This window comes from Trematosphaeria pertusa (assembly GCF_010094035.1).
Source record: "Trematosphaeria pertusa strain CBS 122368 unplaced genomic scaffold BU26scaffold_18, whole genome shotgun sequence".
NCBI classification, from domain to species: Eukaryota; Fungi; Ascomycota; class Dothideomycetes; order Pleosporales; family Trematosphaeriaceae; genus Trematosphaeria; species Trematosphaeria pertusa.
In genome coordinates, this window is record NW_022987229.1 from 267929 (window position 1) to 294161 (window position 26233).

Here is a 26233-nt window from a genome sequence, read left to right on the forward strand (position 1 = left end):
AGGCACCGAAACGTCTTCCCCAACTAGAGACGACTTCAAGAAGCCCTCTTGCTCACCGAGAATCGGCAAACCATGTCGAATGATCGTGACTCGACATCGCTCGTTACACTGAATCCGGAGTCTTCCTGTTCGGAACCCTAAACCTCGGAACCATTCCGACTCATTCATCGACCCGCCTCAGGACGCTATTCTATTCAAACGACATCGTCCTGGTTATCACCTCCATACCAAGACTCATTCTATATCAAACCACGTGTTTGCTTGCTTCGTCCATAATCCTCCAAAACTGTCCAAAAGCCATCTCTCTTTTTCGCCGCTCCGTTTCTAAAAAAGAAAAAAAGGGTAAAGGATATCTCCCCAAAGCTCCAAGATGGCACCCAAAACCCCATCCTCCTCCCCAACCATCTACTTCGGCTACGGCTCGAACCTCTGGCTACACCAGATGTCCATCCGCTGCCCAGCCTCGACCTACCTCGGCGTCGCCCGCCTGCCCGCCTACCGCTGGATAATCAACGACCGGGGCTATGCCAACGTCGTCGCCGTCTCATCCTCATCCCCATCCAGTTCTGCCCCTTCCCCTCCCCCTTCCAGCACAAACACCAACAAGTCCCCGTACTCATCCCTCGTCTTCGGCCTCGTCTACCGCCTCTCCCCCTCCGACGAGGCAGCGCTCGACCGCAACGAAGGCGTGCCCATCGCCTACAACAAGGAGACCCTGGAGTGCGATTTCTGGGCGAAGCCGCCAGAGAGCAGCGGCGAGGGGGAGAAAGTCGATGTCGCGAAACCACCAACCGAGACGAAGGAAATGCTGGTGTATATCGACCGCCAGCGCACCGCGGAGGACAAGCCGAAGAAAGAGTACATTTACCGGATGAACAGGGGCATTGAAGACGCGGTCAGGATGGGCGTACCGGAGGGGTATGTGGAGGATGTGATGCGCAAGTTCATCCCAGAGGAGGGGAAGGCGGAGAAGAGGAAGAGTATGGAGGAATTTGCGCATAGGCAGGCGATGGAGTTTAGCGATGAGAGCGGAGTGTGGACGGAGGAGAGGCGGTAGGGAATTTGGGAGTATGAGGTACCTACTTGTGTACTCCATTATAGCAAGAGGGTAGATGCGAGGCGCGAACGCTCGAAGATCGGATAGGTCTTCAGCATTATGACATACTGTTGTGTCAATGGAGAAGGAAACTCGATTCTGAGCCTTAGACTAGAGATGGTGGAAAAGGAACACCTATCCATAAGACACCTAGAAAAGCCTCCGCTTCTAGAGCGTAGGAAGATCGCCTCTCAGGGCGACCAAGAAAGCCATAGTTCCCCTTACTTCCAGCGGTATCATTTGAGTCCAACATCTCCCCTCAATCAGCTCAGGTCAATATGAGATGTCCAAGCTAAGCTCCCTCACGAGACTTGCGGTAGCTGGCCTGCGCAACTCAACGAATCAGTGGGGATGCCGATATTTTTGCTGAAGCAAGCATCAGAGACCAACTCGCAGGGGTCAAGTAAAGCAATGCGCGATCAGAAATCAGACGACTCGTGGCGACGCACCTCTTGTTCGACCTGCAGCTGGTCGACGACGGGAGCCAGTTCAGAGAGGATCTCGTATGCCTTCTTGTGGTACTCGAGCTGGGCAGCGATGAGGTCCGCGAGGTTGCGGAGCGGTTCGGGGGTGTCGAGGACCTAAACCACATAGGTAAGCTAACGTTACTGAAGTGTCGTGCGCGCAGGTGGAGCGCGCGCTCATAAATCGATGTACACTCACATTCTTCATGACACCAACGGCCTCCTCCGTCTGCCCCACGAACTCATCCTCAGCCTGCTCAATCTTAGCCCTCGCCTCCTCACTAATCTCCTCCTCCATGCCATCTTTCCGGCCGGCCTGGCCAGGCAGAGAGAAAGCACCACCCTTAGCATTAGCCTTCGTAGCATCCAAGCTCAACCGCGAGTTCTCCACCGCCTTGCGGGCCCGCGTCGCAAACATAATATTCGTGTTCAGCGTCGTACTCCAGCCCGCCAGAAATCTGCTCTGGATCTGGGCATCTTGTGCGAGCCTAGCCTCTCCGACCTTCTCGCTGGCAATAGCGAACTTCTCGAGGGCGGTCGCGAGCGGGTCTTCGCCGGCACCGGAATGCTCACCGGACAGAATGTGCGAGCTGTTCAGGGCGGCACGGGCAACGGCGTGGCTGAAGGTCTTGGGCTGCGGCTTCGCGGCGGGAGGTGCGGTGAGGGCGGCTTGGGCTTCGGCGGGCGAAGTCGCGGAGGACAGGAGGTGGACTTTCTCGGAGACGGTGCGGCCGAGATCGTTGAAGGACTCGCGGATGTTGGCGGGATAGTCGTAGGCTTCGTTCGAGTACTGAGAGCTATCCAGCAAGACGTATCAGTTATACGGACTTTCTCCGAGATAGGGGGTGCGGAGGCAACATACGTGACCTGCAGCATAGTAGAGTGCACCTTCTTCAGGGCATCGACTCGCTTCTCGAGCTCGATGTAGTCGGGAGGGAGCTGGGTCTGTGATACCCCTCGTCAGTGTCGTATCCAGCACGGGTTATCGAGGTGCTCGTGAGGCACCATTGCACGCTTCTCGAGAGTGTCGCGGTATCGCACCTTATCATCGGCTTGGCCAAGCTGCTCCTTGACATACTGCTGCGTTCGGGCAGCAAACGGCGTGAAAGTGGCACTGTAGAAGCCATGTCAGCATGCCTGAAGCTGCGCAGTCCCGAGTAGAGGGCTCAATAGGGATGAGAGCACGGAGCGAACGTACGAGATGTTCTTGCCGAAAGCCTGGAACTTGTCCATGGTGAGGGATGCTGGTAGTATAGATTCGGGCGGGTAAGGAAAGCCTGGTTCAAGGCGTCAGGGTGCTCGGTGTGGTATTGTTTGCTGAACTTTCATGTGTCGAGCCTGCCGTTGCTGAGCGGCGCCGCGTCCGTGCATTCCACGAGCCGCATGAACCCTGCGCCACGTCTAGTCCGCATTAGGCCACTCTCTAAGAGCAACCGTTGGAAGGTATTCATGTCAACCCCATTTTTACAATTCAGACTTATCTCAAGCTCACGAATACAGAATATCACTAGGCACAGGAAAGGCCTTAGAGGTCGGACTTATCACCACGCAGCTGTGCCGATACATCTTTAGCCCACAATCCGTCAAGTACCTGCAGACCTGAAACCAACACATGCAAGGAGACCTCAAGAGCTCGATCTAAGATCCCACTACGTCCACCATGTATCTATCTGCGGCTCAGGTCTAAGTTTTTCGAATCCATGACCTGTTTCACTCCGCTTCATATGCTGATCTGAGGTCGGGTCGACGGGCGCCTGGATGACGAGGGTGCCCGTTCCTCGAATAGAAAGCGTCTGGATAAAGTCAAGTCGGGCACCAGACACCAACCCTCTTCTAAATTGTAGTTATATTTGGCTCAAGGCGCCATGCCGAATCGCGTCACATCTGCGAGGTGAATGAGTTATATGACTGATCGGTCAGCGAGCACTATAGCGAGCGGAAAAACCGTGCATCTCGGATAGGGGAGATGGCAGGATCACTCCTGGCTGAACATGTCCACAGTATTGATGCTAGGCTAGGTATACGCTAATTGCTGAAAACAGAACAGTCGGGAAAGCAGTCCATACTGGTACAATACGTACAAGAAGAAGAGAGGAAATATCAAGAGGACACGCAAGCCAGTCCACGTGCGTATGCAGAAGAAGAAAGCGACCGTCCCGAAAACGACTGAAATCTAGCGAATGCGACGCGATACGCGAGTATATGCCGTGTAAGATGTTGACCGCCATACGCCAATGCCTTTGTTGCCATGTTGTCTGGGTATCTCAGCATATCCATTTCGACTCTTGGCCACCTGACCTGAATCCTCCCTCAAATTTAACTTTTGCTTCGATAACTGATGTAATGCGCGTGCCCCTTGCGGTCGTGACGTTGCGTTGTGCTCCATAACGATAGGATGGAAGGTGAAGTAGGAGAAGATCCCTTGACCAGACGTTGAAACTAAGCTTGCAGAAGAACTCGAAATGTTTGGTAGACGCGGTGCCATAAAGTGGGGGGTCTCGCTTGGAATCGCCGGATTAGTGAAAGGCGGATGCAGAAAGGTACCACAGCGATGATCTTGTAGCGTCGCCACATGCGGGACGCAAGTCGTGCTTGGTGTATCGATCGTACGTGTCACCGAACACCATCCGGGATGTTCTGAGACGCCGCGCTGTGTGACAGGGCTGAAATATTAGAGCGTTTCGGGTGCATTGCTGGGCTGCACGAAGCCACCATCCGGGGCCGTGTCATCCTGTCGACGCCAACCGCAACCTTCACTGTGAGGAGTATGGTCCTGATCCGTACGCCTCTGCGCTAGAGTATTTCCAATCATAGTCAGGAGACCCGCCTGTGTAAATGAGCGTCTCATCTACATGGGTTGGTGCGCCGCCTACGGTGCCCTCGATAGGCGTGTGACTGCCTTCCGGCGGGGAATCTGATATGATGAGCGTGCTGAAGATGCCCCTCATCTCCCGCAGGTCCTCGGAGACCTGGTCCTTTGGTGCCGTCGTTCGGTCCCGGATGAAATTCTTGATAGAGCGGATGATAGGAGGGCACCCCTCATCGTTGGGTAACCACCAATCCGACGGACCGACCCCGTACGATTCGAGCATTCTGTTCCGAAGGACATCGGAGTAGATGTATCTAGAAGATCCGTTAGCATCGTTATGAATGTGGGTGATAGAGGTAAGACAAGGGGCTATAGGTTCAAGACATGATAGAGAAAATGATTGGGGTGATTGAGACACATACCCCGCTGATTCTATCTTAACAAAATTCCGGCGGCACCAGTTTACCGTCTTTGCGTCCTTTGGTAAGAAGATTGTCGCAATTGCGCAGGTCGCTTGCGCTTCGATGATTGCTCCGGGAGGTGCATTGGGATATGCGCACACCGCTTCGAAAACCTGCACTGCACGATAGGCTTTCTGAACGATTTCTGGATCGAAAGGTTTCCGCATAGCCATAGAAATCGAGATGTTGTACATGAGCATGATGCCATACATGTCGAGGAGAAGGTAGTTGGAGGTCCAGCGCGGCCCTTCCCAGAGGATACCAGGTTCATATGGATTAACGATGTCATCAGGATCGGGTGAGCCGAGAATGCTCTCGATCTTGTCCTGGGATTCGAGGAGTGCCGGGTCGATGTTCTTGTCCAAGCTCCTCACCCTCTCGTCCAACTTTGGTAGTTGTTCCATGAAAGCTTCGTCGCTGATCAGACCTTTCGCCTTGCGCGAAAATAGGTCGCTTGAATCTTTGGCCACAAGCCGAGAGTGCGCAAATCGTTCCTCGTATTTCAGCGTCAGGTCGTCGGGGTTGTCGCGGCACTTCTGCGAGTAATAATCATGCACCGCAACATACCACTCCCGGTCAAGCACAGCTTCTCCGCCGGACTGGAAGCCAACGAAGAGATCGAATCGAATGTACCACAGGAGAACCTTCAGGAGAAAATCGGACTGGACGATCGTCTGTGGAGTGTACAGCCGCGTCAACATTTCGTAGGCGGCCTTTTGGTGCCCCATGAGGTTGACCCAGTCGCCGAGTACCTCCTGGTGAGTTCAGTTAGCCAGTCACAAAAGTATGTTGGGCCTATACTCCTCACCTCGATGGCTGCAAGCTGCAGAATGGTCAGAAAAGTTGCGAGGCCCTGCTTCTTGTTCTTGGTGATGGAGAGGCGGAGGCGAGAGACGGATTCGTTGTAGTACTGCAGGAAGGTGTTGATATGACCACCTGGTTGCGAAAGCGTGTGGAAGTAAGCAGCGTAGCCCACGACCGCGTACCGTAAAGGTTCGTATTTCATCGTTTGCTGCAGAAAGTCGGTCTTGAGGAAGTTGCCGGCATCGCGCTTCAACGAATAATGGTGATGGGACATATGGTTCCTGAAGTAGTCGAGATAAAACTGTACGTCCTTGGCCAGTATGGGAGCCGGCCTGCCGGATGATGCCACCTTTGCGCTCTGATAACTTCCTTTTCGTGACACCGGCGGTCGTGGAGCTGGAGCGGTCGTTGTGGAAGAAGTCTCCGTGGACGGCGAAGGGCTGCGATCGAGGGTTAAGGCTGGGGTGTCAGAGGAGGCTTCTCGTGCGTCCCGACCCTTTCCCGGCTGCGCCGAATCCGACTCTAGGTCCTCTTCTTCATCGTCGAGAATTGCGGGTAGCCGTTCCTTCGCATCTTCATCTTGCTGCTCTGGAGAGGAGCCCTCGTCCGCAGAGGACGACTTTCCAGACTTGGACCCGCTCCGACCGGTCTTTTGGTTAGATGAGAGGTCTGGATAGACACACTCACGGTTCCCCTTCCGGCATCCTAGAGTGAACGGTCCTAAGCACTGCGGTATTCAAATGTTCCAAAGAGGGAAGACTTACTCTCGCATATTGGATGCGCTTCATCACACTGTGGGTTTTGTCAGCTCTGTGACGCTTGTGTTTCGCAATGTTTGACAAATCACCTTTACTCTTCGTTGCCTGCAAGTATAGCATCCGCTGCGGGTTCTTCGGTGCTTCACTTGGTCGCCGGGAGCGGTTCGACGTCTCATGCGCGCATTTCCACCCTGCGCGGGATCCATGGAACCGGAGAGATCCTCATACTGGCTCATGTAGGTCTGCTGCATTTGCGGTTCTCCGTACTGCACGAACGGTCCGGGAATTCCATGGTACACCGGGCTTTCTGGGAGGCCGTGAGCGGCGTAAGGGTAAGAGCCGTCTGGCGTCATCGTTGGCGGGACATTCCCCAAGTTGGGATTTGGGACCGCGTTTGGATTAACATTGTAGTACTGAGGCGGTATGTTGTGATTCGGAGGATAGTATCCAGACATGATTCTGTCGCTACGAAGAAGGCGCTGCGCGACAAAGCGGTGGTTGTTGGTGACAAGAAGCTCGCGGAAGTGTGATCAACGTCATCCGGGACCCCGAAAGATCCAGGATAGAGCAGGGATTCGAGGACGATCGCGGGCGTGTTGCGAAGAAGGCCTGCACAAGGGCGTCAGGGACGGGTCGTAGTGTAGTTAAGGCGTGTTTGACGATAGTTCAACCGCTGGGCACTGAATCAAGGCCCTATTTGAGGACAGCAAGTTGCGACGAGATGGATGAGGCTTGCGCTGGGTCCCTTGCTAGCTCCAGAAACGAGAACCCAGCCGGCTTTTAAACAGCACGGTAGAGTCTCGACGCTCACCGGGCAGCAAGGTGGTTTGCGGCGCAACACAGGGAGGCAGATGAAGTGCCAGTCTGAAACGGAACGGTAGTGCTGTCGACGTTGAGAGGAGCACAGCAGTCGCAGGCAGAGGTAGTGCGTGATGGCCTGCTTGTGCCTGCGCCAGAAGCCATGTACCCGCAATGGAACCAAGGAGAAGCAATGCTGGACGCCCTCAATCCACAACTAGAGTGCTCATCAGACATGCGCGGGGATAGAAGCCAACCCTGGCTCCACCATGCAAAGAAAGGAACAACGCGGGCGGCGAGCCCTCGACTTGTGAAGGCCGTGCGCCAGCGCTGAAGAGACTTGATTCGAGCCGGACGTTTCCGCTTTCCGCTCACATCTTAGCGCAGGACTCACTCTGCAATCCATGAGCAGGCCCTTAACAGCCGTATTAATGATCCACCCTGCCGCTCCGCGATGACAGCAGGGCCACCGTCGACGTCTGGGGGAGGGAGAGCAAGCCTCAGGCCTCTTCTGGGGCCGCCGTCGAGAACAACGGGCCGGGGTACGGGCCTGTCTCGCTCCAGGTTGCCCTCTGCGGCACTGCTGCTATTATCCTGGCCGATGATCGCAGCTGTCAACTGCTGCTGCTCTGCTGCCATCGCAGAATCGGCGGGACGCCATTCGCAGAGCGCGCTGCATCATGCCTAAAGTCAGGATCGCCTTTGCAGCTGCTGTGGGGCCGGCCAGAAGATGACAGCAGCAGCGCGGAGGGGCTGCAGACCGGCTCAGAGTTACGAGAGCAAGTGAGGGATGAGGTGGGGTGTGTACTGCTAGACGGCAACGCAGCAGTCGTCGGCGAATGAGGTCCGGCGTAAGAGCTAAGGGCCAGACGGCACTTGGGCTTGGTGTTCGTGTCCGTCGGAGCGCCACAGCCACTGCCCTTACTCGAAAGCGCGTGAAGGCGTATGCAGCAAAGTTTTGATATAGGCAAACATCTATATCCATTTACACTGGCGGCCCAAAGGGGAGCGAGCGCCGATGCACGATACCGTGCTATTGCCTGGCCGCCCCCCTAGGATTTCGAGCCTCATCAATCTTGCGTGTGTCGAGATATCGAGTGATATTCGACCGCCGAACTAGGCTAGCTCGGCATCCCAAAATTAACATGCCTGGCCAGGGCCATCCGCCTTTCCAGACAGTGACAGCACCGTTGGCGGCAGCAAAGAAGCCTGGGTTTCGAGAAGAGAACGCCGCCGCCGCCTGCTAGCCCGATCGGTGCTGGAGCTTGTTCTGTCCAACCCAACCTCAGCTAGGATTCACCCTGGCCGTTCCGGTACTGTGGTCGTCGTGGGAAGACCTGCGTATCTGAGGCCTACGAGGAAGCCACCCATTGCACTCTGAAGCCGCCGGCATGACCCAGGGATTGGTGCGCGCATATCCAGAGCGGCATGCCGTCGACGGCCCAATCTGCTGGCGGGCGCCAACTGCTAGGGTCGCATATCAGAGTTTGTCGTAGCATTGAAACCTTAGTGAAAGCACCACGACGCTCGACAGGGAGCACAATGCTGCATTTCTGAGCCGTCTCTCAGTGAGGTGTGAGTAACAATGCCGTGACCAGCCGGCCGTCGACAAGACGCCAGCGGATTCCGTGATCCGTCTTGTGTGCGGTCGAGCAGTAAAGATTGATGAGGGACTGGAGGCGGGGTCTGGCGGCATGCCTTGACAGCTCAGACTTTACAGACTCTGTGTCTCTCTGCGCTTTTGCTAGGGTACCAACCGGGGCTGCCGCAAAAGCGGTTCCGCCGTCTTGTGAGTGGCGAGGCTGGAGACGGCTAATGCGCAGAATCTGTACGTCATGGGCATCTCCCTGATTCACACACGATGCAGCACTCGCAGGCCGCTCGTCCAAGATCAAAGCGCCGACCTCAGGACGCCGAAGCCGCGCGCTCGAGCTGATCCCGGACATTGCATCCTCAGGCCCGTCTTGGGGCGCGCTGTTCTGACCGTTCACGGCACGTTGGGAGCGCCGATGTGCGGGCCGGCGTGTGACGGGCGCAGTGCATTTGCATGAAGAAAGGAGCGTCTTTCGATGGGCGACGGAAGGCCGAGGCACCGCGCATGGCGTCGACGGCGGCGCTGGCTCTCGACTCTCTGCCAGGCCGCGGACGGAGAAGTGAAGCCGTGAAGGATGGTCGAAGGGGGCCACCCAATTCTGTGGGATGGCGCCACGTGCCGGAGCAAGCTTGAACCCTGCCGTCGCAGCCTTTTGTGAGACCCGTCGATCGGCGTTGAAACACACAGACTGACGTTGAAACTCTGAAACTCCCCGCCTGCGCTCTGCTGTGTGCGTGCAACCTCATGCTGCGCGCCATCGTCGTGCTGTAGGACCGTTGTCAACCACCACCGCTCTCGGCCTGCTGACTACCGTCCACGGGCGCCGTATTCCGTGACTGTACAGCGTCGCAAACCGCACCGGGCGGCGGCGCGGGGGCAGCGCGACCGTCCGCGTGTCCGCGGCCCAGCTTCGTCCGATGGCTGGATGCTGATGAGTGGTGCCATCGTCCAGAGCCACCGCGCGCGCTGCGAACATCGAACGGTTTGTGGCACCGCAGCAGGCTAGGCTGGGGGAAAAGAGGAGGAATTGGACTGCCGGCTCGGAAGATTTGCCCAATGCACTTTAGCAATCGATAGGCCATCGTGCCTTCCTTCGCGGCGCGTTGGGCCAATCGTGACTTCCTCACTGCGAGGCCGGGCGGCCCCCATTTGGGAAAGAGGTGTAGACGGACCTCTCATGCTGCTCCTGTACGCTCCCCCAGAAGCCGCAGGCCGCGCTCTCGGGATTCGTCAGATCGCGGGAACACAGCGGCATGGTGTTTCTTTTGCTGTTGCGTCGGTGCTTTGAACTTTCTGGCACCGCATGGAAGATGGTCATTCGATAATGCGCCTCCCATCAGGCCCGCATCAACGCCAGGAAGGGATGGCCCGCACCCCGCATGAATTGCCATATCAAATGGCAAATTGTAATAATCAAACTCGAGCGGTCTTGCGTACATCGTATAGCGCCGTATCAAGGCGGATTTGCATTCTCTCGCGGACAGCACCAGCAGCACAATGGTGAGAGAGGGTGTTGTCATGCATCAGCAGGAACGCCTGATCCGATATTTCGGATGCAGCGGGTACGGGGCAGGTAATAGCGAATACTGGGCTTGGCCGCGTCCGACCTCAGCTTCAGGGCAAGGCATCCTTAACCACGTCGGCGCTCTTGTCCGATTGTGCCTGGCGGTTGCGGTCCGAAGCTCGTAACCCCCCGGGATGGTCGATCAAAAGAGTTGCCGCGCGCGCAGGAGCCCTTATACTGTATACCGCCATCCCGTCAAGCGCTATTGACGGCGACTACATTCTCGTATGGGCCATCATCGCCATCAGCAACCCACGTCCGTCCCTCCGTAGGAAAATGAAACCTCGCAAGGACAACCTTCCTTCCAGAAGCAACATTACCGGGTACTCGCCCTTCTTCCTCAATGATAGCAGATCCGCCCAGATCCGGCTGTCGGTCGGGGCTAGCCAAGCACTCCGAGCAGCACGGTGTGCCTCGACCACCACCAGCCCTGAATCGCTCAACGGGGACACTCCCGCGCGCGTCGGGCACGCGCTAGAAGCGGCCGAATCTTCTGGGCGGCTTCTTCGCTGGGACAGCGCTTCGAACTTTATCGAACGCGTCGGTCGTTCAATGATTCATTTCCTCCAGCCGCCACCAATTCAACGCTCAATATCGTACTCGGGCCCATGGCGGATAGCCCGCGGATTGCATGCCGCAATAGGCACTGACATGGCTCCGCAGCATCCATAGTTCCGAGGTCCTGGGCTGCAAGGTGATTCGTTGCGCCATCAGCATGTCCATTTCTGAGTCTGCATCTGCTTCCGCTGCGGCATCTCGCAGCTTCCATGCCATCGTCGCATTAAACTGACTACTACTTGCTGTCCAAAAGACCATATACACGCAGTTCCAAAACCCTAGAAGAAATAGTCGTTCAGTCGTGCATCTTTCACATGCGTCCCAAAATGCCTCAGATCGCTCCCCCTACCCTACGCCGGGGGACCATTCTCGTTCCCAAAGATGCCCTGTTCCGATCCTCATAAACCCGCTTTATCCATTTCCGTATCCCAACCCATATAACAACGGCCCTATATGCCTAAACACAACAACAACGCCGAACGCTGCAAACTGAATGACGACGCATTAAGAGCCCTGGACGGATATTGGCTCTGCGTAAAGAGATGTCTTCCCTCTTGAGAAGATGGTGATGAAAATCGTTACCGGGGATATCCAAATAAACGGGAGAAAGTGCCCTATCAGGGCCAAAGCAAGACAAAGCTAGACGAGCATGAGACGGGTTTGCGGCAAAAGAAAGAGCGAACCCGCCATCCCAAAGTGATCATGGCAGGATCGCCGACGGGAAGGGCGCATCATCAGGCATGTGTTTGTGACGACGCATCCGCGACGTCAGGAGAAGTTGGCTCTGCGCTGTCGGTAGATTTCTCTTCCACTCCTTGACCCCTACATAGAGGGCAGGAATTGCGGCCGGTTGTCAACCACTAAACAGTCAGTATATCCATTGCACAGAATCAGAAGGCTGACTCACCTGGTCGATACAGAGCCTATGGAACAAGTGTCCACATCTTATGAGCCTGCGCGCCTCCTCGTCAACTTCAAAGTCGCTCAGGCAGACCAAACAGCGCGCATCCGCGGTGAGGCCGATGGTATCCGAATCTTCGATGGCTTCTGCCACTAGAACTCCCGACCGATTGCGAATCCGGAAGAGACCAGGTGCAGATGCCACGTCCTCTTCGCTCGCGACCGGGGGTTTGGCCGGACCAAGTAAGCTGTTTAGAAGGAGCATGTCTTCGTACGTAGGCGAATCGGTGAAGAGGCTTGGGGTAGTCAGAATAGGATGGTTCTCTGGGTAGCTGCCCCCGAGAACGTAGATGATCCAACTTCTTGAACCCTCTCCAGGGTTATGGTCGGGCTCCACAACGCCGTTCCTGCGCGAAGCACCCGAGCCGAACCTTGTGAAGTCTGACTCGCTCAGCCGACGTTGACGTGGGGTACGGTGATATGTCTGAGGCTCTTCCGCGGGCGGCTCCAAGCTTGGCCCTGTTGCTCTGCGCATGAAGCTTCCACGTCGCGATGGAGCTGTAGACTGGACTGTGGGGGAGGGCGGCGAGGTGGAGAAGGTCGGCGTGGTGGCTCCAGAGGAGACGGCGGAGAGCCCAGAGCTAGCGGGAGTTGAGGGAGGAGGGAGAGGACCCGCGGGGGAGTCGGAGACGGTGGACCAGGGGCGCGGCCGGTCAGGCGCACGGTAGTGTCTCTGGTTGTCGTAACTAGATGTAAGGTTATTGTAGCCTCCCATCGAGGCGCGCCGGCGGTGACTGAACCTCGTTGTATGTGGGGGCTGACGTAGCATCCCATCCATCGCGTCATCTTCAGACGATGACAAGGGCGTAGGGAAGCTGGAAAGGGCGTCGAGGAAGGGTGGGATATTATCGTCCTGCGAGCTCCCGCTTCCTGGGTTGATGGACCTGATGCCCACGATGATGATGGGAACCATCCTCCCACTGTCGTCATCCTCCCCATCTTGATTCTCCGCAGATCCACCTTCGCGACTTCCTGACGGTGTATCGTTCCTCCTTCCAACAGGAGAACCGAACCTGAACATCCTGAAAAAGTTGAGTGGGGCGGGGTGGCCACCCAGTATATCGGCTCCGTCTTCGTTGCTATTGCCACTCTGCCTCAGCGCCGACGCAATCCTCCCATTCTGCAGAGCTTGTAAGAAGTTGTCAAAGGTGCCGTCCTCGCCATCGCCCGCCACACTGCGGGCTTCCGAGACTGCTCTGTGGTCGTCTCCCATGAGTGAAGCTGCGGTAGCTGCTGCTGCGACAGAAAGCAGGCGAGAGAGCATAGCAGCCTGGTCTTCTTCGCGCCTTATTGGAGAACGCCTTCTGCGTAACGAACTTGATATGCTACGAAGGCCTCTGTCTGGCCGAAAGGACGGGATCATAGACGAGGCCCGCCCGTCCCGTCTCGCTGAGCTTAGTCTCGGTGGGTGTGGATGCGAAGGGTCGGTATTTGCGTTGTTGGGGAGGTCGTCGAAATTCAAATCCAAGTCTGGCACATGTACTCGCGGGAGGTAAGGGCTACGTTCGTATCCGGTACTCGTGGTATGTCGGAGCGTGGAGCGCGAGGCTTCGGGGAAAGTGGGGGATGCGGAGGAGGCGTATGGCGATTCGTCGTCGCGAGGTCTGCTAGAAATACGGCGGTGGAAGAGGTTCGGGATGGAAGAGAGGGACGAGCGTGCTCTCGTGATCCTGGAGCGGCGGCGCTGAAGACTGGTGATGGCACCATCCCGCCCAGACGATGCGCCGTCTGAGCGCTCATGGTGCGTCGACAAAATGTTGAACGGATTAAACCTCTGAGAGAGCGGCCTCGAAGACGACGGGGGCGGCGAGCGCAGCAGCTCTGGCACGCTGCCGCTCTCAGGCAGCGGCAGCGGACTCAGCGAAGGCGCCCATGATGTTGGGCGCAGTCTGCTGCGGGGGCGCGGGTCCGACGTGCCTCTGGAGTTGGCCTGGCCCATGCTTGGAGGCCGACCAGCGGTGAAGGCAGGCCGCGGGAAGAATATTCGGGCGTGGTGAAGGGGCGGGTGCGGTGGTGAAGTTCCTGGCGGTGATGGGTGATGTAGGGCCTGGTCGCCGCCGGGGTCGCATTACCTAAGGCAGTCACGAGGCTGGGCGGTGACGAACTCAACACTCCACCTGCGCCGACTCAGCCTTGACACCCGTTGAATTTTTTTCAGCTCGCTCACACGCAGCCTCCGCGGCGCGTGTTCACTCGCCCGGTGTTCCGGTTGCGTCCGGCCGAATTGCGTGGTTCCTAACCAGGCACAAACATGGACATATTTGCTCCTCAACTGCGATGGGGCCGGCAAACGACACACTCGCTGCGCGCAAGCCAATACAGGCGCCCGACTAAGAGGAAACACGACGAGGATGAGGACGACGCCGCGGCGGGCCCGTCCGCTACTTCAAACGCGCAATCATTCGCCTCATCTGAACCCCTAGAAGCAGAGCAGCTGCGTGTCGCGGGTCTATTGCCCGACGACGCGTTTGAGCTCCCTCCACCGCCATTCCCCCATACCCCTGCTGCAGCATCAAAGGGCCAGTTCACCTACGCCAGCGTTGCGGAGGAGATGGCCAGCTTAACCCCTGCCGTTTTCGATCCAGCTGGTGGGACCAGCGACAAGCGCGCATTGAGGCAGAAGCATCTCGAAATTCTATCTACCGTTATGCACCGTTGTCTACTCGAGGGAGATTACGATCGCGCATCGAGAGCATGGGGCATGATCTTAAGGACCCAGGCCGCCGGTCGTCCAATCGACCCTCGCAACCATGAGCGCTGGACCATTAGCGCAGAGCTGTTGCTGCGTCGAAAGCCATCATCTGAGTCTAATTATATCCGAAATGAGGGCGTTCATGCGCGCAGTCCCGATGAAGAGCAACCGCAAGTCCACGAAGATGAGACCTTTACAGAAGACGGCTTCGAACTTGCGCTGGATTACCTCAAGCGTTTGACTGTTCAATATCCATATAGAAAGCTCGCGCCTCGCGCAGTGGACGCTAGGACATTTCTCCCGCCTTACTTCGAGCTTCGGATCCGAGAAGTCTACGAGAAGAGCAAACGTGCACGGAAGGAGTATCGGAGGCTCCATCGGTCAAGATCTACTAGTGTCGCCTCGGAGAGTGAGAGCTCTACGGATTCAGAAGACGCTCATGCGCACGAAGCCGCGCTCCGGGAGGAGGAGCTTGCCCAAGCAAGGGATATTTGCAAGGAGCTTGATGGGAAAATGGAGTCGCCGCCTTTCGATAAGCACGAGGGACTGCTTCAACTACGAGTTAAGCTCGGACTCTGGATCAGTGATCTCATCCTGGGCACTGCACAGTCCGGGGGGGAGGACGATAGGAATATGGACACGAGCGAAGACGGCGACAACACCGGTCATATGGCACCAGAGAAGCAGGCAAAGTACACGGATGCTCTAAGAGAACTAAGGCAAGTTTTGGAAGCCTGCAAGCGTGCAGGAATAGAGCCTGGCCCTCTGCGACGCAATATGCCCGATTTGGTGGCAAAAATCGAAGAACTCAAGACACCGCTGGGGATAAAAGGTTCAATCCTGGATCACTTACCCCCTTAATGGCATAACACACCTTCGATCAGTCGAATCTTCCGAAGAATGGCTCACCGTATCTATAGAATGGTTTGCACTTACGTCGGGATGTTGTTTGCTCGCTCCGTATATCCTCGGGTCATTAAGATGTCCATATGGCTCTTGGATACCTTAATCCCTCTTCGGATCATCTGCGAGGATATGCGAAGGGCCTGTCTTGACCTCGACCATTTCAGCCCGTAGGGTAGATCCTGTTCGGCTGAACAAAGGTCGTTCGCACCAAGCGCGTGCACCCTCAAAGTGCACTGGATCATATTGCTGAGAATTGTCACCTACTTAAAGGAGTCGTCTGCTTTACCTTATGGCGTATAGATTCTCTACATAGCTTCATAGCTTGTAGAGCGAATGTAAGCTTCGTCTCATTCACATGTCATCGCTACCCTCACAGTTTCTCTTCATGTTCATGGTTCAATCCACGTCATCATTGCAGATTCCGGAAGGCGTCGATACCTCTTTGCCGTTTCGGGAATCGCCCTTTGCAGCTCAATGTTACCTTCAGCTCAAGCATTCCCAAACTAGAGTAGGGTATATATACCGTATCCCCTTGGCGCTTGCTTTCCTTTCGCACACTCCTTTACCTCAGCTCGAGCAGGTGTATCCAAAACTCTGTATGTATGTCAAGCATGGGCAGAATTTCGGAATCTCTAAAAGGCGTTGAAGAATGCGGACATGTTCGGTCGGATTGTCTCCGAGTATGCATACTCAAACTCCAGGAGCCTCTTCTTGATGACCTGCGATCCCGCTAAACCGAAATACGCCACGAACAAATAATTTACGGAGCGCCTTTCGCTTATCCTCATTCAGAAGGAATATTGTTCCCCCACGACAATGGATTTCCCCCTAAAATTACGAATCCGTCAATTCGATGTGTTCCTGGGGTCCAAAAACAGCTATGATCGATACAGGGGCTCCGAAAATCGAAAATCCGAACCCGAACCCCCATGGGGCCGAGCGCTGTCCTCGTCTCAATGAAAAGTACGCGTACGCTGCCCTATGAAGTGCTTGTTGGCCGCTTCGGAGGAAACCGAGGTCTACTATGGGACATGTTGGTGCGCCGTCGCCAATACTAGGAAAACCCCGCAAGTTCTGGCGCATGGAACCGTCCATGTGCTTGGACTCAGTCGTTTAAGGGCAATCAGGCCACTAAAAGCGATCGACTGCCGACTGATGTTGGATTCCGAAGAGACTCCGAACCGAATATACACCTCCATTCTTGCATGGAACTCCATGCATCCAGGAGGCTCCCAAGCAAGGAGCGGGGCTCAAAACCAGTCAGCTTAGTGTTATGGCCTCTTCCGAAACCAGCGAAGGCAGGCATACATGGGAGCTCCTCCTGCTCGGACTTTTCAATCACAGGCCTTTACCTATGTTCCCCTCTCTGAGCTACCCTGCCAGCATCAAGCCCGTCGTTTCCCGGCACCAGGGCGTCCAGAAGAACTTGCATCTGGATTAATGGCTTCCCAAAGAGAATCCCAGTTCGCTACGGCCAATGCGCTGATTTGCTCCAGTCATGCGTTGAGTGCATCCCCAAGAACTCCTGTGTCGTTCCTGGCTGCATCATGCTCCGAATACATAGTCACTTTTCCAGATTCGCAGACTAAGCGACCCGTCCGTGCGAGGTTTATATTAACCTCTTCCACCCCTCAGAAAAGCTGCCCCCTCACTCCACACTTCCCCAAGGCCTTCTAAAAACACCGGAGATCCCACCAATGGTCGTCCCAAAATGGGAGAACAACAGACCGTATGGAGAGACGCTCGGCCTTCTGGAAACACACTGAGATCCAAAATTATGACTCTCGCAGCACCCCCCATCTCCCCCCTACGCCCGTGGAAGGAAACTCCGAACATGAAATAAAGGCATCCCTTTCTTGCAGTATGTGTGGCTCTGGCGAGCAGGGCCCAAAATTGGAGCGCCCTCCGAGATGAAGGCGTTCAAGCCATCACCCAGCCGCTACATGGCAGCGATGACCGCAGCGACTCTAGGGCACAGTAACAAATGGTCAAGAAAGAAGGCAATGAACTCTGGTTCGAAACCCTTTTTCAAAGTGAACGTGGCTTTCAGGTATGTCTATCTGTGGAGCGACGAGCTCGCGCATACGTGGGCGCTTTCCGAGCTCCAAAACTACTTCACGCCGCGAGCCATGAGACGGGTCGGCGCTGGAACAAAGAAGCCAGTGGAGTTTCACGATATGACCCGGTCTAGGGCTTTCTGCCGAACTCAAATTACGGTCACGCCAGCTGCTGGTATCGCGAGGGTGTGAGCTGCGAATGCTCCACCACACTCTCCCGCCCGCATCCAGAAATCTAGAAGTTCGATACTGCTCACCTGATGGCTTGTAACCAAAGAGCGTGAGAACCGCTTCTATGTTGTTCCAGACTCAGAAGGAAGTTTCCACGAAGTTGATGTCTTCCCCCTTCTTTCAGTTCCGAGTACGCTACTCTACACCTGTCTTCTCTAAGAATCTTAAAAGGCTAGCCTGACGCAATATGTCTAAGGCGAATACCACATTCCTACAAGTTGAGCCTTTGTGGACCGAAGGAGACTCAGAATAATAGGCCCATGTCGGAGAAAATACCTGTGAGTGGAGGCGATGGGATTGCTCTGTGAGGTGACCAAAAAGCGACGCAAGATCAACACATGGGGAGACTGCTTTTCCGGATCCTTGTGGCTGTCTTTCGAAACCATGCAAAACCTGCCTTATGCTGCGCTTGAGCAAAGACTCTCTCGTCCCCGTATACTTCCCCCGGCTGCAAGTGCAAAATTGCACGTGGCATGGAGCAGTCTGCGTCCTCTCTCTAACCTTAAACTCGCAATCCGCCCGGGGTTCTTCACTACGGCATCCTGCCACGCTGAGGAGTCTAGAAGTATCTAGCCCAGTATCCCATGGAGAGATGTTCTCCCCGCTGCGGGCACAAGAAAACATCACCATGGCCGCCGCTATGTTCGTCTGATATCCCTGTCTAGCTATTAGAGCGAGTGATAAAGGCCCGTCATGGATAGAGCGACTCTTCTCGGGCTACCTCCAACGCTAGATGAACATCTCGAACGTCTCCAAAACTTAAATGCGTGCCACGAATCTTCCTTTGAGCGCAGACATGAGGAGCTAAAGAAAAGCTCGTGCAGTTTCATGGAGGTTTCCTGTTCGCATCTCAACGATATACCAGCCCTTCCAAACCCCGGGCCTGTAGTATCATGGAGACCTTTTCTCTCCTCTCCACGGAAAGCAAAAAGAGTTGTGCAAGTCAAAATATGTCCTTCGGCCACCTCTTCCCTCGGAGCGCACCGCATATATCTCCAACAACGCAGAGACTAAGCATTTATGGCGGTTCCTAAAGCTAAGCTCCGTGTGGGATCCAGGATATGGTGCTGTCACGAAGAAGAATCAGGAGCCGCTCATGCGTTGCGCTCTTGCTCTTCCTTCAGCCAAAAACATGGTGAAGAGTCTCTATAGGCTAAACAATCGCGTGTATGGAGTTACGTTCCGCTCCTGAAGCGACCCCAGCGCTGCAATGAATACTTCCAAAGTACGCAGACCGAACCTCCATTTCCCCTGCCCTAGGACCGCGGAGTAGAAGAAAACAAAGGTAGATGTTTGGACATGGAGTCCTGCGTCCGCTGGGTTCCGCACGGAAGGTAGTAGTTCCACTATAGCGTCGGCATAATGGAGATGACCAGCACCACAGCGCTGTCAACACCCTCATTTAAATTCGGGACGGTGATACCCTTACCTGCGACTCTTCTTCCCACCACTTCACTTCCTCTCACCTTCCTGTTCCGCCAGCCCCAACCTAACCGTCAAAGTAACGCGTGTGCTCCGTAGCGCAAGTAACGCCAGTTCGACCTGCGCCTCCTTCTCACTCTCACAAACCGTCGATCTCGGTCGTGCATATGATAGTACCGTATCACATCGCAACCAACTCAAGCTCTTACAAGCTTTCGCAAGCTTTTCTCACCCCGGCCCTAGCCACGTATAGAGCTGGAGCTAGCAATGTCGTACCGCGCCAACCTCCATCCTGAGCTACGCGATCACTTTCGAATACAGTAATGACGACGCGCCAGCCCATCTACACGATCCCAACGACGCGGAACGGAAATAGCAAGCCGCGGCAAGCAAGTCAGAACCAAGCACGGAAGCCCGCGGAAGCGGGAGGTAGAAAGCTTGTTAGAGAGGGCACTGCCTTATTTCCATCCAGTCGGCCCAGTGGGTTCCGCTGGTAGCGAAAATGCCGCACCTGCTTGAAAATAGCGGGAGTCGATATAACGAACCTACGGCGCTTGCATGGCACGCAGAATGCGGGGTAAGCGGATCCCAGAGTTCAGGAAAGCGGGTGATGTTTTGGGTAAGGGAGGCCCGAGATGAGGCTGTGGTAGCAGCAGCAGCTGTGCAGTCCCGAATAGGCTATCATGCCAAGTATCCAGCATACGAGGATGTACATATCCGCGGCTCTACACCTCCTGAGCTGCAATCCCTCACTTGCAACTTGACGCACATGCGTCACACGTCAGCAGCGGATACAGATAGATGCACGCGGCCCAAAGCTGCGAACTGTGGAGTAAACTTTATTGATTCTATGTCCGAGGTGGGCTGAGGTGGGTTGGAACCTAACTGCAAAGTGACTAACTGTGGGGCCACCGCGAAAGCCAGAAAACCGGCCCAGAACACCGAGGATGACCCCGCCAAAGCGCCCCTCATGATGAAAAGCATACGTGCAAAAACCCGCCGAGGGTAAAATGGGAGAGCCGTAAGAACGTTGTCCAAACCCAAACCTCCCCCAAGTAATGCTGTAACCCCGAAGAAGCGAACTGAAAATGAAGAGCTCGGCGCGCCGTCCAAATGCCCTGTTGATGTATATGCGGTCGACGCCCTCCTAATGCCGAAGAGAAAGAGAAGATTAGACTTTTGGCGCCTAACATACCCAGAACAGACGCCGTAATCCAATCCATGGTGCGTCGTATCTCGAAGACTGTGCCAAGTCTCGTGATGGAGTGACTAATCGCCACTCACCGTGAGGACGACATTATTCGTTCATCGCATCATAAGCACCCGTCACATGATGCTCGTGTCGTTTCATCCATGATCCAATCATGCCTCGTGCTCATTAACATCGTGTCAATCCAGCCCTCAGCCCAAGACGACGACCAAGCATCTTGGCCGGCCCAACACGCTTCCTGAAGTTCGTCCAGCTCCTGTCGCGCTCCTCCCAGTCTGCCATCTGGCCCCACATGAAATCCCAGCTCCTGCTCTCGTACCGGGACGCCTCCTCGCCGCGCAGACACATCTCCCTGTAGACACGTTGGGCCCTCGCCCGATTCGCGGCTACCTCGCCGACTAGATACGGGTCCTCAAGTGGGCTGAACGGGTCGGAGGACGAGCCAACCTGCACCGGGTAGGTGCTGACATCGGTGCTTGAAGAAGTCGGGGAATGGCCGCTGCCGGAGCGCTCTAGAGGCGGTGGGACGGCGGAAAGCGAATTGAGGATGGCGGTCGTTTCGGCTCGAGCCTGGTTCGCACGTCGTCGAGCTACGGCATTGTACTGGCGAGAGTTGTTGCTCGTCCTCGTGCTGCTCCAGCTACCAGTGTTGAAGTTGTGGTTGTTGATGTCTGAGATGGAGCCCATTGCTCTGCTTTGGAAGCCTGGGGCATATCGCGGAGCGGGGAGGCCGCGGACCTGCTGGTTGGGTGAGAGCGGTGGGAGGAGGGACGGCGGGGCGCGCTCAGAGTGGTAGGTGGGTGTCTCGGACACATAGGAGGGCGCGGCGCTGCGGATGGAGACGGCGTCTGGGTCGTTGCGTGAGTAGAGGGGGAGGGGCTCTGGGTCGAGCGGCGTGATGTTGAGGAGGGTCGTCATGTCGGCGTGCTGCTGTCGGTCGATCGGTGTGTCGTGTGAGTCTAGGTAGATATCGGGCACAGGACTGAGAGGGACACGGCGGCAGATAACCGCTCAAACTGGCTCGATCAACAAACGAAGAGCGCCAGGTCAACTGCAGCGCCAAACGGAAAAGGAAAGGGGGAGTGCTATCGACTGTTCGACCCGGCGGCGGTGCATTCCATTAAGAGTCGCGCGTCGGGGCAGCGCCGTCCAGGCACGGTGTGCAGGAACTTGGCTGGGACATGCAGCTTAGGCGTGACCCGAGGGCTACCCAAGTTACCCAAGCCCGGTGCGGGCAGACACAGCTGCATGGTACTACGAGGCTTGGGCAGCGGACGGTGAATGGCGGGGAGTGTTGAACCAGCCAGGGAGCATGGTGCCGCACCTCCGCCCGCCCCGCACCACCAGCTTGGCCAGCGCCAGCTTCCTGATCCAGCCGGCTGATATCGATAGCCAGCCGCGCCCACTGCCGACCACGAGGAGCCCTGCATGCGCGCTGTCTTGCGCATGACAGCCCATTCCCGCCCTCCGCCACGGCTTGTTATCACTGTCTACCGTCTAGTGCTCGCCTCCCGCTTCTAGACAGCTTCTAGACACATCACTCCCCTTTCAAGCGAACGCACATGTGCCAAGTCGCCTCAAACGGTACTTCTTCATTTACTCCCGCTGGCCGTCTGAACCATGACGCTGGCCGCGTTTGACTATGCTGGCCCACTCAAACGCCGCGCTGAAGCCAAGGGTATACCCTCAAGAACGCCGAGCAGGAAATGGCGCATTACAATGGAGCCGCTGCTGAGCCACGGCCAAGAATTCACCGAATCTGCGCCTAAAGAATACACAATGGCCGAGATTCCCACCAAGCACGTCCACTAGGGACATGCGCCGCAAGCAGGTATCGGTACATGAAAGCCCGCTCAGCTCCAGGCGAACTGTGGACGACGTCGGCGGTGCGCAATCGAGATTCCGGGACTCCCTTGGTTGTCATCGGAGTTAAGGTTCCCCCGGACTCAAAATAACGACTTGCTGTACTCGTTGCCTACATTGCCGAATGATGCAGTATGCAAACGTAGACATCTGTCTACCTCCGGTATAAGTCTGTCTGGCCTGAATAGCTGTCGCCATCGTTTGCGCCATCGTCCATGTACTCGACCTCGACCTCGAACTTACTGCCGAGAGCCTCGCGGGCTTCGCGGAGCAACGTGTTCATTTGGGAGCTCATCCTCCGCATACGGGCGTCGTCCTCCAGCTTCTCCCGTCGCATTTTGTTGATAAGCCGTTGGCTTTCGGCTGGCAGCGGGCTGTTGCTCTTATTCTTGTCTGTTTTGTTTTCGAACATGACCGGTGAGCCATAGCTCTGACGACTGTAGCATCTTGGGGTGCTGTATGTCCCCGTCGTGGGCGCTTTTGAAGCTCCGTGGAGAGCCTTTCTATCCAAGGTAGACCGCCGAGACACGGGGATGAGTGAAGGACGTTTGGGGACCGGCGTTGATGCGCCAGCCCTGGATAGAGGACGCGGTATTTGCGAAGGTGACCTCGCATGGTTGGGCACTCGCCGTTCCGAAAGCCGTGGGCTCGCGGGTCTTGACTCCATTGCGCCGTCTTTGTCTACCATTACCCAATTTTCTCCGGTGCGTAACCGTTTTGACATTCTTGGCCGCTCGTTCTCGAGGGACTCGATTGAGAGCACGCCGTAATCATCCTCGGGGTAGTTGCCGGGTGGAGCCAGCTTTATTGGTCCAGTCGATTGATCGATGAACGGGTCGTCCTGTAGACCTAGCTTTGCAGCAACCTCTCCGTTGGCTTCGAAAGGGTAAGCTTGTCCACCTCCTGCCTGAAATCCACGGAACGGCACGGCGCAGAAGTGGATGAGCTTGCCTGCAACACCACCGACTATGCTCATTATCTGGTTCAACATCCAAGGCTTCGTCCCATTTGGTGTTGACTGCATGCCGACGCTCTGAAACTGATCCTGTAGCCCGCACGAAGGAGTCGCCGCGGTTGACCACATGCCCCGCTGCTTCTCCAGCTGGTCATAGTCGTCATAAATCCCATTCTGCCTCACAAACTTGTCCATGCTCTCCGTACCACCGGCAAGCTCGTATCGGTCGTTCGCCAGAGGCGGAGGGCTGCGGACGTTCGAAGAGCGAGAGTAATCTAGCGAGTTGTCTGTCCAGGGATCTGCAGCGAGGGTGTGCGATGCAGAGGAAGGAGTGTCGAAGTATCCGTCGTAGCGAGAGCGCTTGCGGGTCCCGTGGACATCTGAATCAATCAGGTGTCGGCTGCTGGTTTCACTCGCGGTCGCGTATCGAGGTGCGGGCTGGAATAGAGTCGTCGGGGCATCAGAGCATCCACGCTGGGGCGTTTGGGTCAGCGTGCCAGGCATATTGAGCTTATCGCGCGATGCGGTTGCCATGCGGAAGTGCGAAGGTTGCCTTCGGCTTAGGCGGGATGTCTGGCAAAGAAGGCTTGCTGTAAAAGCTGGTCGTAGTTGATTGTCGCGAGCTGTAGGGCGCTCAACGCACTCCCGGTAGGCAATTATTAGAAGTTAGAGATGCATGGTGGAGGCGGTGTGGGTGTCGCGGGGAAGCGTTGAGTTGAAGGCGTTTGTTATGGCTGGTCGCCCAGGAAGCCGACGCATCATCACGTGATTTTAATCAGCATTCCAAATTGGGAGTACTTGGCGTGCACCGGGTTAATGATGCACATCTTCCATTCAACAACCTCGAGTAAGTCTGTCGAAGCTGCACTCTCAATCTAAGCAATGTCCTTTGACCTTTCTGGGTATAATTGAACCTCAACCGTTCAGCGCCTTGCCCAGACCGATCCAAGCCTCAAGCCCGCGCAACCCACCCGCTATGAACGAAGAACTCAAACAGCTGCCCCGTCTTTGCCTGATCAATTTTTGCGACATCTTTAGCGGCTTTCTTCTTGAGGGCGCCACCCTGTTTCATAGCCTCTCGTATCATGTTCTCTTTGATGGCAAGATACGGTTTCGGCATGATACGGAGGACCCGACATATTTCCTGCTCTTCCGGTGTAAGAAGCTGGAGATCCGACGCAGACTCTTTGCCGAATCTGAGGGGCACTGTATTTGGCAACTGCTTAGGCACGAACTTCGTCTTCGTCTGCTGCGGCGTCAGAACACCATTGGCACCGTTCGGCTGGTCTGGAGGTGGCGTGCTAAGCCCACTCTTCTGGCGTAACTGTAGAGGCAACTCAGGCGCTATCAATGCCGAGGAGGCGGAGGGTGTCTCGAAAGGAGGCGTGGGCTTGCTGATTCTGTTAGACGCCAGTCGGTCAAACTGGCCAAGCGGGGGGCCTCTTGACTGCCGTTGCTGCTTCTCTTGCTCGTACTTCTCGCCTGCCTTGAGATCTGTAATCTGCATATTCCTCCACTCCTGCAGCTGCGTAATTGCTTGTCTCAGGCTGTGTTCATACAACAATCCATCGCAGAATTTTTCGAAGTCTTCATGCTTCATCATCCGAGCGAAAGGTTTCGCCTTGTTAAGGAGATCTCTCTCTTCCTTCGTCCGCTTCTTGTCGGCCGCGGCATTCTTCCGATATTCGAGTAGCTTGTGCTCGAATATGATCTTCTTCCGCTCGACACGTGCGTCCAGCCGAGAATTGTAGATGTCCATAACGGTCATCTTCAACTCCATCTCAGGCTCCATCTCTCCCGTCCGCGTATTGATGCCATCACCTGGGTCGAACTGCATATGCTGCACTGCTTCTTCGGCCTCGTTGAAGTACTCCGTCTCGAACTCCAACCGTCCCGGCATATATCCCTGCACCTCATGGCAAGCTGGCACACTTGCTGTGGGCTTTTGCTTTGGCGTAGCAGGTGGCGCATTTTTCTGTTCGTCCTTCCGATGCTCTATCCGTCGCTTCTTGTTGGCCTGGAACACATCGCGTGGTATTCGGTCACTGAGCTCCGTGTCTTCCGGACTGCAGTGCTCTGGGAGGGGAAATCTGGAGCTGTTGATGTATGTATCGACATAGTGATCCCGGACCTCGTCCTTCGACCGGCAGCCACCGATGTGATCCGCGATGTCTGCCCATGACCCCAGTCCATATATCTCTGCACCTTCCAGCAACGCCAGTTCCTCATCCGCACCCCAGTCCTCAGTAAATATTGGTATGGAGTGCTGTTCTATCACTTGATAGGCGTGGGTTCGGGGGTCATGCTCGCGGGAGTGTTTCGCGTCGGAAAAGCATGACACGCAAAGGTCATACTCATGGCAGGCGCTGTTGGCGCAGCGTATTCGGACCTGCAGCCATTAGTATGATTTCAAACCGGAAGCAAGTGTTGCCTGCGCTCGAGGGATGCTAGGTGGTGGGCGCTCGGGCACGGAACTTACCGTCGACGTGATGTCTGACGAGCAAACATCGCAGACGTACTTGACGCCCCCGTCGGAGCCCCGCGACGCGGTTTTCTTCTTGATGAGACCCATGGTGCCCCTCTACGCGTGGGAGTGGTGAAGGAGGATCGCCACACGCCGCGTCGGGAGTGAGACGTGGGACTGTCGGCGAAAGTGGCTGTGCAGGGAGAACGCGCACACGATGCGAGTCTCAGCTGGCACGACAATGCGCGACGCTGGGCGATGACGTCTTGGAGGAGAGGGCCTGCGTTTGCGCGGGTTCAATGCGCCTTTGTTGGGTGCACTGTCGTTGCGATGCGATGCGGGCTGCCGGCTGCGGTTGGGGGGTTACAGCAGGCGTGGCGGCGAGGAGGCAGTCGCTTCCGAGGCCGCTGAAGCTTTTCACAGCCTGTCGCGTCCGCCGAGCATCATCGAGTGCCCAAAATAGACAATTTCACTACTCGCGGGGGTTCGGACGCTGGAAATGAGGAGTGCTGCAGATTGGCGTGCCTGTGCTGAGCGAAGAAACACGAGCCCTGTCGCACCCCATTT

The 26233-nt window shown here is 56.0% G+C and overlaps 13 protein-coding genes across 13 annotated transcripts; 4 read left to right on the forward strand and 9 right to left on the reverse strand.

The window, feature by feature from the left end:
• Window positions 1-28: 28 nt before the first annotated feature.
• Window positions 29-1318, forward strand: BU26DRAFT_523923 (uncharacterized protein). Its single transcript, XM_033830165.1, has one exon. The coding sequence runs from the start codon at window positions 371-373 to the stop codon at window positions 1055-1057; it is 687 nt and encodes a 228-aa protein (XP_033677933.1). The 5' UTR covers window positions 29-370; the 3' UTR covers window positions 1058-1318.
• A 197-nt stretch (window positions 1319-1515) lies between these two features.
• Window positions 1516-2793, reverse strand: BU26DRAFT_437533 (uncharacterized protein; the record flags this gene model as incomplete). Its single annotated transcript, XM_033824241.1, has 5 exons — window positions 1516-1677; window positions 1760-2357; window positions 2423-2505; window positions 2602-2674; window positions 2759-2793. 5 exons carry the CDS (start codon window positions 2791-2793, stop codon window positions 1516-1518), a joined length of 951 nt encoding a protein of 316 aa, XP_033677934.1.
• A 1520-nt stretch (window positions 2794-4313) lies between these two features.
• On the reverse strand, window positions 4314-6847 carry BU26DRAFT_438087 (uncharacterized protein; the record flags this gene model as incomplete). The annotated part of the gene is made up of 5 exons (XM_033824274.1): window positions 4314-4683; window positions 4792-5585; window positions 5639-6339; window positions 6399-6426; window positions 6482-6847. The coding sequence occupies 5 exons, from the start codon at window positions 6845-6847 to the stop codon at window positions 4314-4316; spliced, it is 2259 nt and encodes a 752-aa protein (XP_033677935.1).
• A 14-nt stretch (window positions 6848-6861) lies between these two features.
• BU26DRAFT_121868 (uncharacterized protein) lies at window positions 6862-8249 on the reverse strand. Its single transcript, XM_033819534.1, has 3 exons — window positions 7585-8249; window positions 7204-7407; window positions 6862-7001 (listed from the first exon to the last, which is right to left on the reverse strand). Exons 1-3 carry the CDS (start codon window positions 7827-7829, stop codon window positions 6929-6931), a joined length of 522 nt encoding a protein of 173 aa, XP_033677936.1. The 5' UTR covers window positions 7830-8249; the 3' UTR covers window positions 6862-6928.
• Window positions 8250-8465: 216 nt separating this feature from the next.
• Window positions 8466-9750, reverse strand: BU26DRAFT_121885 (uncharacterized protein). The gene is made up of 2 exons (XM_033819535.1): window positions 9486-9750; window positions 8466-9433 (listed from the first exon to the last, which is right to left on the reverse strand). The coding sequence occupies exons 1-2, from the start codon at window positions 9540-9542 to the stop codon at window positions 8756-8758; spliced, it is 735 nt and encodes a 244-aa protein (XP_033677937.1). The 5' UTR covers window positions 9543-9750; the 3' UTR covers window positions 8466-8755.
• Window positions 9751-10281: 531 nt separating this feature from the next.
• On the forward strand, window positions 10282-11020 carry BU26DRAFT_510153 (uncharacterized protein; the record flags this gene model as incomplete). Its single annotated transcript, XM_033827206.1, has 2 exons — window positions 10282-10284; window positions 10358-11020. 2 exons carry the CDS (start codon window positions 10282-10284, stop codon window positions 11018-11020), a joined length of 666 nt encoding a protein of 221 aa, XP_033677938.1.
• A 535-nt stretch (window positions 11021-11555) lies between these two features.
• On the reverse strand, window positions 11556-13890 carry BU26DRAFT_523925 (uncharacterized protein). Its single transcript, XM_033830166.1, has 2 exons — window positions 11814-13890; window positions 11556-11766 (listed from the first exon to the last, which is right to left on the reverse strand). The coding sequence occupies exons 1-2, from the start codon at window positions 13803-13805 to the stop codon at window positions 11641-11643; spliced, it is 2118 nt and encodes a 705-aa protein (XP_033677939.1). The 5' UTR covers window positions 13806-13890; the 3' UTR covers window positions 11556-11640.
• Window positions 13891-14117: 227 nt separating this feature from the next.
• On the forward strand, window positions 14118-15419 carry BU26DRAFT_493722 (uncharacterized protein; the record flags this gene model as incomplete). Its single annotated transcript, XM_033826158.1, has 2 exons — window positions 14118-14907; window positions 14992-15419. The coding sequence occupies 2 exons, from the start codon at window positions 14118-14120 to the stop codon at window positions 15417-15419; spliced, it is 1218 nt and encodes a 405-aa protein (XP_033677940.1).
• A 2381-nt stretch (window positions 15420-17800) lies between these two features.
• Window positions 17801-18748, reverse strand: BU26DRAFT_121945 (uncharacterized protein). Its single transcript, XM_033819538.1, has one exon. It carries the CDS (start codon window positions 18380-18382, stop codon window positions 17888-17890), a length of 495 nt encoding a protein of 164 aa, XP_033677941.1. The 5' UTR covers window positions 18383-18748; the 3' UTR covers window positions 17801-17887.
• A 1549-nt stretch (window positions 18749-20297) lies between these two features.
• On the reverse strand, window positions 20298-21386 carry BU26DRAFT_121911 (uncharacterized protein). Its single transcript, XM_033819536.1, has one exon. The coding sequence runs from the start codon at window positions 21300-21302 to the stop codon at window positions 20553-20555; it is 750 nt and encodes a 249-aa protein (XP_033677942.1). The 5' UTR covers window positions 21303-21386; the 3' UTR covers window positions 20298-20552.
• Window positions 21387-21929: 543 nt separating this feature from the next.
• On the forward strand, window positions 21930-22359 carry BU26DRAFT_122251 (uncharacterized protein). Its single transcript, XM_033819540.1, has 2 exons — window positions 21930-22090; window positions 22163-22359. The coding sequence occupies exons 1-2, from the start codon at window positions 22027-22029 to the stop codon at window positions 22315-22317; spliced, it is 219 nt and encodes a 72-aa protein (XP_033677943.1). The 5' UTR covers window positions 21930-22026; the 3' UTR covers window positions 22318-22359.
• Window positions 22360-22401: 42 nt separating this feature from the next.
• Window positions 22402-23706, reverse strand: BU26DRAFT_570358 (uncharacterized protein; the record flags this gene model as incomplete). The annotated part of the gene is made up of 1 exon (XM_033834000.1): window positions 22402-23706. One exon carries the CDS (start codon window positions 23704-23706, stop codon window positions 22402-22404), a length of 1305 nt encoding a protein of 434 aa, XP_033677944.1.
• A 295-nt stretch (window positions 23707-24001) lies between these two features.
• On the reverse strand, window positions 24002-26191 carry BU26DRAFT_523927 (transcriptional adapter 2). Its single transcript, XM_033830167.1, has 2 exons — window positions 25682-26191; window positions 24002-25591 (listed from the first exon to the last, which is right to left on the reverse strand). The coding sequence occupies exons 1-2, from the start codon at window positions 25772-25774 to the stop codon at window positions 24155-24157; spliced, it is 1530 nt and encodes a 509-aa protein (XP_033677945.1). The 5' UTR covers window positions 25775-26191; the 3' UTR covers window positions 24002-24154.
• Between the last annotated feature and the right edge of the window lie 42 nt (window positions 26192-26233).